This window comes from Drosophila sulfurigaster, chromosome X (assembly GCF_023558435.1).
Source record: "Drosophila sulfurigaster albostrigata strain 15112-1811.04 chromosome X, ASM2355843v2, whole genome shotgun sequence".
NCBI classification, from domain to species: domain Eukaryota; kingdom Metazoa; phylum Arthropoda; class Insecta; order Diptera; family Drosophilidae; genus Drosophila; species Drosophila sulfurigaster.
Genome location: NC_084885.1, coordinates 1,548,255 through 1,559,993, shown reverse-complemented (window position 1 = coordinate 1,559,993; position 11,739 = coordinate 1,548,255). Strand labels below are relative to the sequence as shown.

At 33.4% G+C, this 11,739-nt stretch overlaps 1 protein-coding gene across 2 annotated transcripts; it reads left to right on the top strand.

Annotated features, from left to right (window-relative positions):
* Window positions 1-998: 998 nt before the first annotated feature.
* LOC133848656 (uncharacterized) lies at window positions 999-2,992 on the top strand. Of its 2 annotated transcripts, none has more exons than XM_062284300.1 (2): window positions 999-1,793; window positions 2,820-2,992. In XM_062284300.1, the coding sequence occupies exon 1, from the start codon at window positions 1,199-1,201 to the stop codon at window positions 1,784-1,786; it is 588 nt and encodes a 195-aa protein (XP_062140284.1). In that variant the 5' UTR covers window positions 999-1,198; the 3' UTR covers window positions 1,787-1,793; window positions 2,820-2,992. The 2 variants fall into 2 exon arrangements, with proteins under 2 accessions (XP_062140284.1, XP_062140283.1); XM_062284299.1 differs by having other exon boundaries at window positions 1,000-1,787.
* Window positions 2,993-11,739: the final 8,747 nt, after the last annotated feature.

Below are 11,739 nucleotides of genomic sequence, written 5' to 3'. Positions count from 1 at the left end.
AAGTTTAACACGTTTTCTTTCAGTCCCTGAAACAATTCTCAGTTCCAGACTTAGACTGAACAGAACTGACTGAACAGAACTGACTAAACAGAATAAAACTATTAAACAAAATTTCGTTAAGTCCTCTACTACTCCAGACTTAGATAGTCGCTATTCAAATATTTCCAAATTTCTTAAATTAAACTTTCAATTTTTTGTCTAATTTTTAGTCGTCAACTACTCTCATAAAATATAAGATAACAATGACATGTATTGAATACTGCAGCTATGTATTAAATATGTTTTAAATTTAAATATTTTTTTAATAATATAAAAACTATATATATTTATCTTAAGAGCATTTCCAGTCCACATTAAAATTATTGTTTATTCCAAGCATATTTGGTGCTACAAATCAATTATGCTTATAGAAAAACATACAAAAATTAGAAAAACGAAAAATATATTTTTCACACATATATGTGTATTTTCTAATTTCACTAATCTATCGCATAAAAAAAATAAAGCTACCCGCTTCTGATTTTTAATAGATACAAAAAAGTGTGATATATTTTTTTAATATACCAAATGAATATACTAAAAATACTGCAATATACCAAATGCTATATATTTTATCACATTGAAAAATTTACTACATTTTCAAAAGCAAACCAAGTTGCAACTGGAGCAACCTTAAAACAAAATAAACTTTGATTGATAATACTTATGTGTAATCATATATAATTATTATACCTCTACTTTTATTTCAATAATCTTAAAAAAAAAATATATATATAGTATATATATATTAGAGTTGATTTTTATATCAAAAATGTAAAAATAAAAATCAAATATTCAGAAGCATTTAGATTTATAATATATGATTCATTGAAAAGTTGTGCATATTAAAAATTGCTTTCAAATTCAATACTATCATCCAGTTAGCCTTGAACTGTGATCTCAGCAGGCTTCGAGCTTGTTGCAGCAGTCATTGACCGACATTTGCCTCAGGAATATTCTCAGTTTTAAGCCAACGCTTGACAAGCACACAACATAATTTTAATAGTCGAAAAGCAAAATCGTTTTTTGTGTTTTTTATTTTACAATTGGACTGTGAATAAGCAATAATTTTAATTTTTAGCATTAAACCCAAATTCAACAAGCAACAAATTTTGCGCCGTGATCTAAATTCCGTCTCGTATTTCTCTCTTAAATCAATATGATGAATTTCAATAAATCACTGCAGACATTCCTATGTCTGCGTCAGGTTTACATTGCGGCCTGTCGCTTTCCATTGCGCGCATTCAGCGATCGCGATCGTGAGGACGAAGGACCTTCAAGGTGCCACGGCAAACAATCGGCTGTGGCACAACTCGCTGGCAGCGGAGGCAGCGAGGGTAAAATTGGAGACGAGACGACACCCTTGGAGGCACCGGAGGCTGTGCAACTGACTGTGAATCTGGAGCATGTGCGCTCACCCATTAATGAATTGGATCAACGCAAGCTGCGACACAAGGAATACGCTCAGATCCTCAACGAACTGATCATCAAGCCGCCCAGCACCTACACGCTGGACCAGCGGCTGCCCTTCAAGCAGCCTGAGCCCAAAACCGATTTACGGCAATCATTGCGCACATGCACCAGTGTCGAGGAGGTGCTCCAGCTGACCAACGATCCCGAGCAGCTCGCCAATGAACTGGTCAAGCTATCGTGGGAGCTGAACGCTGAAAAGCGCAAGAACGAGGCGATGCTGGAGAATTTGCGGCAGCTCGAACAAAAAATGCGAGAGACAGACCAAAATAACTAGAGTAAGAGTAAGTATATCAATTTGCATTAGTATTTAGTATTTAGTATTTAGTATTTAGTATTTAGTATTTAGTATTTAGTATTTAGTATTTAGTATTTAGTATTTAGTATTTAGTATTTAGTATTTAGTATTTAGTATTTAGTATTTAGTATTTAGTATTTAGTATTTAGTATTTAGTATTTAGTATTTAGTATTTAGTATTTAGTATTTAGTATTTAGTATTTAGTATTTAGTATTTAGTATTTAGTATTTAGTATTTAGTATTTAGTATTTAGTATTTAGTATTTAGTATTTAGTATTTAGTATTTAGTATTTAGTATTTAGTATTTAGTATTTAGTATTTAGTATTTAGTATTTAGTATTTAGTATTTAGTATTTAGTATTTAGTATTTAGTATTTAGTATTTAGTATTTAGTATTTAGTATTTAGTATTTAGTATTTAGTATTTAGTATTTAGTATTTAGTATTTAGTATTTAGTATTTAGTATTTAGTATTTAGTATTTAGTATTTAGTATTTAGTATTTAGTATTTAGTATTTAGTATTTAGTATTTAGTATTTAGTATTTAGTATTTAGTATTTAGTATTTAGTATTTAGTATTTAGTATTTAGTATTTAGTATTTAGTATTTAGTATTTAGTATTTAGTATTTAGTATTTAGTATTTAGTATTTAGTATTTAGTATTTAGTATTTAGTATTTAGTATTTAGTATTTAGTATTTAGTATTTAGTATTTAGTATTTAGTATTTAGTATTTAGTATTTAGTATTTAGTATTTAGTATTTAGTATTTAGTATTTAGTATTTAGTATTTAGTATTTATTTGCATTCTTTTTAGTATTTATTTGCATTCTTTTTAGTATTTATTTGCATTCTTTTTAGTATTTATTTGCATTCTTTTTAGTATTTATTTGCATTATTTTTAGTATTCTTTTTAGTATTTGAAATTTAGTATTCTTTCCCATATCATATTTTCTTCGAATTTAATTATAATTATTAAATTTCTTATTATTATTTTACATTTATTGCTTACAGCTCAAATGAAAATTGTTTAGCAAGTCTTTTTTTTGGCATCAGCGAAGAAGAATTCGAATAACGATAAAGCTGCGGATGACGATAAAGTTGAGTGGAGAGCGAAAGAAACTGATTTCATGTTGTCTAAAAATACGAATATGATCGCATAAAAATTATAATTGAAAATATCCATATACGTGTGTCAACTTGTGTGCAACAGAACAGCAACAACAACTGATAAAAAGCGTAGTTGATGTTGCTGTCGTCGTCGTCCCCTTCTGGATCTGCTGCTGTTGCTGCTGCTGCTGCTGACTTGATTTGAAATTTGAAATGATATTTTAAGAAACTAATGCCGACGACACAGAGTCACTGCAATACCTCCCTCCTTAACCCTCCCCTCTCCTCTAAGAACGATGCCAGAGATCCCTCTCGTAGGCATGTTAAATGTCATTTAATAGTTGACAGTTGCACTTGCTCATGTTGTTGTTGTTGTTGCTGTTGCTGTTGTGATTATTGCAGTTTATTATTTGCCTTCTTTTTTATTTTTCTGCATTTTTTGTTGCTGTATTTTGCCTGCCTCTCGCAGAAAAAATTTATGTGTAGGTGGTTTTAAATTTATGTCGCCGACGACGACGACGAAACAACTCGCGAAAAATTCTTTTGAATTTGTTTCGTTTTTCTTTAATAAAACTAAATTTTATTGCTTACACTAAAAATGCACACACATCGTGGATCATGATAATACATTTGTTTGATCATCATCATCATCATCAACATCGCGCCGTCGTCATCATTGCAGTTGCAGTTGCTCATTTTAACTGCTGATCGCAATGCTTATTGATGACATCCTGTAAATGTCGCGCAGACCCATTTTTCCATCACTTGGAATACATATAGTTATCTACTATATTCAAACTAGTTGCAACTGATTTTCACGTTGCACGTGAGATCATCAATTTAACTTTTAGGTTTCCGACTGTCCAAAGAATGCTCAATGAAATCTAGTGCATCAAGCTAATCAAAATTAAAATACTCTTTTTTTGTATATGGAAGTTTATTACCTAAAGGTGCTTTTGCTTCTAAATATGTATGTTTGAATTAACATGTTTTTATACCCGCTACCCATAGGGTAGAAGGGTATTATAACTTTGTGCCGGCAGGAAATGTATGTAACAGCTAGAAGGAGGCATCTCCGACCCTATAAAGTATATATATTCTTGATCAGCGTCAACAGCCGAGACGATATAGCCATGTCCGTCTGTCCGTCTGTCCGTCTGTGTGTCTGTCCGTCTGTCCGTCTGTCCGTCCGTCCGTATGAACACCTAGATCTCAGAGACTATAAGAGATAGAGCTATAATTTTCGACAGCATTTGTTATGTTTGCACGCAGATCAAGTTTGTTTCAAATTTTTGCCACGCCCACTTCCGCCCCCGCAAATCAAAAAAAACGAATAACAAGCGTAATTTTAAAGCTAGAGTTGCGAATTTTGGTATATAGTATAATTACTACAGTATTTATGATTCCTGAAAATTTGGTTGCGATCAGATAAAAATTGTGGAAGTTGTTAAAGAAATACTTTTGTATGGGCAAAAACGCCTACTTACTAGGGGTCTTAGTTGCTTTGGCCGACAATCTGGTACATTGTGCCGTCTATGGTATATTTTGAATGGTGTGCTGTATCAATATACCAAACATACCATTTGGTATATTTTTAGTATTTTTTTAGTATTTTCGGTATATTTTGAAAATAATACCGCAATATTTTGCCCCTATTAAAAATGGGTAGCGGGTATCTCACAGTCGAGCACACTCGACTGTAACTTTCTTACTTGTTTTTTTTTTAATCTTGGAGTTTTTAGAACATGTAACTGAATTTTCAGGAATCATAAATAATGTATGGATAAGTTATTTAAGAAACAATTATATTTTGCGAAAAACGGTTGCTGCAGTCAGATCATAGCTCCTTTAGTTGAATGTAATATACCAAATATAACCTTCGAGTTATTTTAGTATTTCTTTCGATATATTAAATTAGTATGAATTCAAAGAATTAAATCGTATGGTTCTGCATTTAGTTCTTACTTGTTGCATTAGATTGCGTTAATCGTATTTATTTGTCATCAATTTTCTAACTTTTTTCCTTTTAAGAAAGACAGTGTAAAATAGTTCTTCCATAATTGGAAAATTGATTTTTTATGTTCATTTTTACCTTATATGTTAAATTTAAAATGAAAGTTGATGGTTTTCTTAACTCGTAACTAACTCTCCTAACTCTCCTCTAAATTATTGAAATATCATAACATCGCTATAGAAACACAATTTGAAATTTGTTTCAATTGACATTAACATTATTTTCTAATTTCGAAATCGGTACAGTTATTATTACTTGTTCCTGTATTTAATCTGACGGTCTATGGCATATTTTTGTAAGCAATTAGTTCGATTCTACAACTTTAAAAAATTTGCAACTGTTTGGTGAGCCATTTGAATATATTTTGTTTTAGTGAAATAAATTTGTATTATATTAAAAGCCTTAACAAATATAATTTTGATTGTCAACACATCAATTTATGATATTATTATAATATACATACATACTCGTACGTATATTTCTGAAATAAATTCGAAACATCATCAATTCAATTTCATTTTGCAAATACATTTTGCATTTGTGAAATAGATTCAAATACTGCAAAAGGTTTATTTAATAAAATATGATTTCGTGCCATTTATTCTAATTCTGTAAAATGCTAATGGTATGATTTCAATACATGTATATTTTTGTATTTTTTTGGTATGTTAACATATGGTATAATTATTCGAATTCCAGAAAATGATTTTCAATAGTTATTCTTTTTTTTTTGTATATTGATAATATATCCACTTAAAGTGATCTTCAAATATTTTTAATCCAAGATTACTTATTAGCTAGATTAGCTTTCACTTTGTAGAATATGATTTTCTTAACCCCATCTATGGCTTCTGTTGTGTTCGAGTTGTGTTGTGTTGTGTTATGTTGGGCGATCTAGCAGAAACCGCGCATGCAAATGACTTTGCAAATTGTTCGGCTCTTGAACCTGATCTTTGACTTGCCGTGTGTCGGTCGGTCTTTAGAAAGTTTTTTCTATGCCTCGTTTTATGGTTTATGTTTTTGTTGTTGTTGTTTTTGGCAAATCATAAACGCGGCTATCAAAAATGGCGCCACCAACGCCAAAAAAAAGAGAAGAGAAGACGAGAGAAGTGCGGCATCATCTTCTTCTGCTGGTCATGGATCACAGCACAGCACAGCACAGCAGAGTTCGGCTCAGTTGAGTCTAGACTCGAAGTCGCACTCGTAGTCGTAGTCGTAGTCGTAGTCGTAGTCGGAGTCGGAGTCAAAGTCGAAGTCGAAGTTGTGCTACGTGTTGCGTTGGCTTAATATTTAAATATGCCAAAAACCGAAGCCGTAGACATTTTGAGACTCGTCGTACAGTTGCGCTCGCACTCGGATAAGCTGAGTCAGTCAAACAGTCAGCGAAGCGCGTAGGTCTCCCCTTCCCTTCCCCCCCTCTCCCTCTCCCGCTCTTCTCTTCTCTCTAGTCTTCAGTCAATGCCCATTGGGCCTGGGTTCCTCCCCTCGGCTACGCATTAAACGCGCACGAGTCTTTGAGTATTTCGTTGTTTTTTTTCTTCTCTTTTTTCGTTTTTCGGGTCTTATCTAGGTGCTGCCGGTGCACAAGTCGTGGTAGTTGTTGCTGCCCTTCCCCCTCCCCCTCTCTCTCTCTCACCTATCGTCTCTTGTCTCTCAAGTGTTCCACCTGCTTTTTTCAGTAATTCAGTATTTGAATTTTGAGGGGCCGGGGGGTGCGGCGCCATTTTGGAATTTCGTTTTCTGGACGAATGCCTCTAATATGAATTAACCAAAAATAAACATAAAACAACACACACACACACATACAAAGAAATAGAATTCGAAATGTTATGCTCATTGTTAGATTGTACGAATAGTTGCGAGTAATATTTTCGGGGGCAGTTTTATCATTTTTTCTTGTTTTTTTTTTTTTTTTTGTGTTTCTTCTATGGTTTTTGTATTTGGCTAATTAGCGTGGCCCATGGGAAACACATGGGGAAATGCTCTTCCACCCGCAGATCCATAACCTGAATTTCTTTTCAAGCATTTATAATGCGACGCTGCTTATTCATATTATTATTACTTTTCTGCTTCTTTTTTTTTGCATAAATTAAATATGTTTCTGTTGATCAACAGCGATGCGTTTCGAGGGCTTCAAATTGCTATGGCCGAGTTAAGTAGCCCAAGTTGTGGGAGACTTTTGAAATGGTTACTTCAAATTTAACCTCCGAATGATTTATCTAAAAATTTTAATTAGATTTCAAATATATATTTCAATGCTGTAATAAATATGAAATAATCATATTAGAAACTGCATAAATGTTTAATAACAAATTTCAAAGTTTAATATATAATATTAAAATATAGAATTGTACGTTGGATTTTTGAAATCTATTTCAATGCTGCTTTAAAAATATAATAAATAATTATAAACTTTTAGCCAATTTTAAAAATATATATTTTTTTTATTTGTGTTTTAAGATTTATCAACCAACTGCATAAAAAAACATTATAGAAATTTAAAATATAAAGTTACGAAATTAAAATAACTAAGATTCTCAGAGATTCAAAAATCAAAGTGTATTTTAAAATTAAAATATATTTGAATACAAAAATTTAAGCAATTATTAACAATAAATTATATATTTAAAATATTATTGAAAAATATGAATATCTACAATAAAATATTCAGATATTAAAAATATAATAATATAATGCTAATATAATAAAAATAAAAAGTTGCAATATAATTATTTTGCAATTTTAATGGAATTTAAAAATAAAACTAAAATACAAGAACAACCAAGATATTCAGATATGGAAAAGTTCGATTTTATGTTCAATTTGAAGTAGAAAGCAATTGATTAATTGATTATAAGTTAATAAAATTGAATTTCAGATATTAAAATTGTTCTATTGTATATTAAATTTTATGTAAAATGCAATGAAATGCAAAATTGAAATTTAAAATGTTTTTATTTATAATTCACATAAAATATCAAAAATTTAACATAACATAAATGTAAAATATAGAAATTAACATTAAGAACATTTAATATATTAAGATATTGAAAAATTTAAATATGAAATTAATAAAGAATTTCAAATATTGAAAAAGGTTCTATTGTATATTAAATTTAAATATAATGTAATAATATAATCAATTAGGAAAATGTAAAATATTTTTGTTTACGATTATAATTTAGATTTTCAAATGTAGAATTCACAATATAGATATAAATTCGATTGCTCATACTTATTAGGAACATTAAAAACAAAATAAATTCAAGATCAACTTTACCTTATACATTTCACACTCTATAAGAATTTTTGAAGAGTATTTTTGAATGAGGTCTGCTTACAGACTGCATCGATATACCCTGTTGTGGGGTTAAGTGTAGCGAATGCCCAAAGTTATTAAAGCGTAAATTCGAGACTATTATGATTATGCAGATAGACCTGTAGCTATGCCGTATATTGTTTTAAGCTTTAGCGCGAGGTTCACACTATAAAAAAAAATTAGTAATCTCTGTCTATTGTTGTTGTTGTTGTTGTTGTTGTGCTCGCATTTAGCCATTATTGTTGCCATTTGACTAGGCTGGCCGGGTTCAATGACTAATTTATGAAAGTTAGCCTGACTTGGCTTTTATTGGACCTCAGCCGGAAATTCAGATTCAGCCACTGCGCCGCAGCCACGCTTCAGCAAATATCAAACTTCAATTGAAACCCCCCCAAAAAAAAAAAAAAAATACACAGAAAATGATATCCAAACAGTGAAGTTTACCAGTCAAATGGCGAAACAAAAGGAAGCCGCAAAAGGACAACAAGGAGGACAACAACAAGACAAAGACTTTTCCGGGCAATTTTCTTATCTGCTCGCTGCCCAAACCCAAATACCGCGAGCTGCAAATAACAATTTTCATGTTGACATGTGAAATTTCGCGCTCACCTGTTGCCGCCTTTCGTTTTCGTTTTCCATTTCAATTGTTTGTTACCTGTCGTTGTTGCGGCTAACCAGGACGCTAATCAGCCGCTGCAGGATATCCTGTGTGTGTATATGTGTGTGTTTGTACACAGAAAAAAATAGAGTTCTAAAATCAAGACTACGAATTTTGGCCTCAAAGGTGCGTCAAGAACATGAAAATCGTATCGTAATACATTTCGATTTCAAAAACGATTAATAGAAGAACCAAGTTCTTATTAAAAAGAAGAAACAATCTTATATTTTTAAGATTCAAAATTGTATTTATTATTTATTCATTCAATTATTCAGATTTATCTTGTTTACTTTACTTACGAAATATTTATTATTGAGGACCTCCTCTCTTATTAGACTGCACTTGAGAATGGTTTGTGGCAGCTCAACTAGCTGAGCTATCAACGAAAACACTCAAGTCTAGATTAAAACTTTATAGGAATTTCGATGGATTGCAGAATTTTGTAATCTAAGTCTAGAATTTTTGGACTTGTATTGAAAATTTGTCATATTGTTCTTAGTTTTAAAAATTTGTTCTTATTTAAAGAACAGAATTTTTCTAGACGAATGCTCTTGATTTTATAACTTGGTCTTTCAGTGTATGTCTGTGTTGAGGTGCATTGCTCAACTTCAAAAAGATGTTCACCCCCGCTATAGAGAGAGAGAGAGAGAGAGAGCATCTTAACGCCTCTAATTGAGCCATAATGCGCTGCTACAAATCAAGATGAAGAAGATGAAGAAGAAACGAGAACGCGACGCTGCATTACTTTGGCATTTGCCGAACCCGAACCCGACTCCGACCCCGATTCCGATCCCGAAGCCAAGCGATGCGATGCGATGTGATGCGACTAAATCAATTTTTATGTCGCACTTTGCAGTTAATGTGGAGCGCCAAGAGCACTTCATGGGGCAAAGAGAGAGTGAGAGGGGGGGAGAGGTGGAGAGGGAACTGTGTCCAGTGCGATGCGCCACTTACATTAAATATGCATCAAAAATTGATGATGATGCATTTTTAACGATTCGAGAAGAATTTTATGTCATGCATTTGACAAGATTCGACAGGGCGACACAACCTGATGGACTGACTGATGGACTGATGGACTGACTGACTGAGCGAATGTCTGTCTGCTGCTGTTGGGATTGGGACTGCTGCTGATGTATTGCCCAGATGATCCATTCCACACGTCTGTATAATATTAATTTGTCTTGTTTGTCGTCTGTTGACTCAATTTGATTTTGATGGCCTTTTGATAAATTCTCTTCTGGCCTTTTGCTTTAATTTTCTTTACCGATTCGATGGCATTTTTAATGCCAGTTCGTCAATGCAAACGCCCACAAGTTCATCACTGAAATGTGAAATGTGTGCGAGTGAGAGGGGGGAACGAGTGTGGTTTAGTACATGTCAGCGCCGCTGGGTGGCGCTGCAACGTCGCTCACACGCTGCGCGTCAGCATGGACAGGTCGTAATTATTTTTGTGGCCAAATTGAATTGAATTAAATTGTGGATGTTAAGTACACGATGAAGAAGAAGAAGAAGACGACGACGACGAAGACGAAGCAACAGAAAAGTTGGGAGGAAATACATATAGAGTAGAGTAGAGAAGAGAAGCCAAAGCAACGAACTTTTTGGCCACAGTTGAGCGATTCTTGGGTGTCGTTGTCGCTGTCGCTTTAGCTGTCGCGGCAATGTCTTATTGCTCCCATTGTTGCTGCGGTGTTGTTGTTGTTACTGTGTTTTGTGCTCATCGTCACTAGTCAGTGACGCCGCGGCGACTCACTTGCACCTGCACCACAATGACGACGGTGGCGATGGCGATGGCGATGGCGATGACGATGACGAGACGAAGTCGACGTCAACGTCGCCTAAGTATCTTTTCCCAAGTTGTGGCTGTTGCTTGCCATGCCCAACTTCACTTCCATCCACTTGCAACCAAGCCAAAGTGAGACAGAGACAGAGAGAGAGACACAGAGAGAGAGAGAAAAGCCAAAGAGCCATCAGCATTCGTGGCCACTGTCACTGTCAAGCGTAATCATAATTTATTGTAATTATTTTGTATTATTTTTTAAAATTGTTTTAATGAGTCGTCGCCATCGCCATCTTCATCGCGTCGACTTCTTCGACTGCTGGCGCTGCGATCGTTTTGGATTTTTACCTGATTTTTCCAGCAACAACAACAACAACAATAACAACGACGTCAAGTTGACGACTATGACGACTGCGATGTTCAGTTAATTTTACCGCAGTCACCTCGATCTGCCAGTAATTACATTATAGATATGAGTGTACGTATTTCCATGTTATGATTACCGTTTGCCAGTTGCTTCGTCTTCTTCATGTTTTTGTTGTTTTTGTTGTTTTTGTTGTTTCCCACTAACGACACTTTTCTGGCATTTTGTCAAACGAAATTTCATAATCGGAAGTGTTACTTCGTTTGTCTCCATCTCTGTTCATATACATACTTTTGTTTTGGTTTTTTTTTTTGGTATTTCTGCTATTACCGAGTATTTTTAATGAGCGGCAATTATTGAAATTTCTGAAATGCAACGGTGGTGTACGAAAATTAACTTCCTTACATGATTTATTAACCAGTGGATTGCATGTGGATTGTCTATTAATATGTATGTATATGTGTGTGCGTTTGAAGTCATTTTTGTGTGAAACGTATTAAAAACGTCAAACGCTTTCCGAGTATTTACTAAAACACTTTTTTCGCTTATGGATTCTATGTGGAACGTAAGCGAGATTATTTTCTCAAGTTGTATAACTTAAAGTAGAACATTGGTATTTGCATTGCATGACTGCTGCTGTTTCAGGCAAACGCAATCGTGGAATCCGTTTCACTTGTGGATGCTAA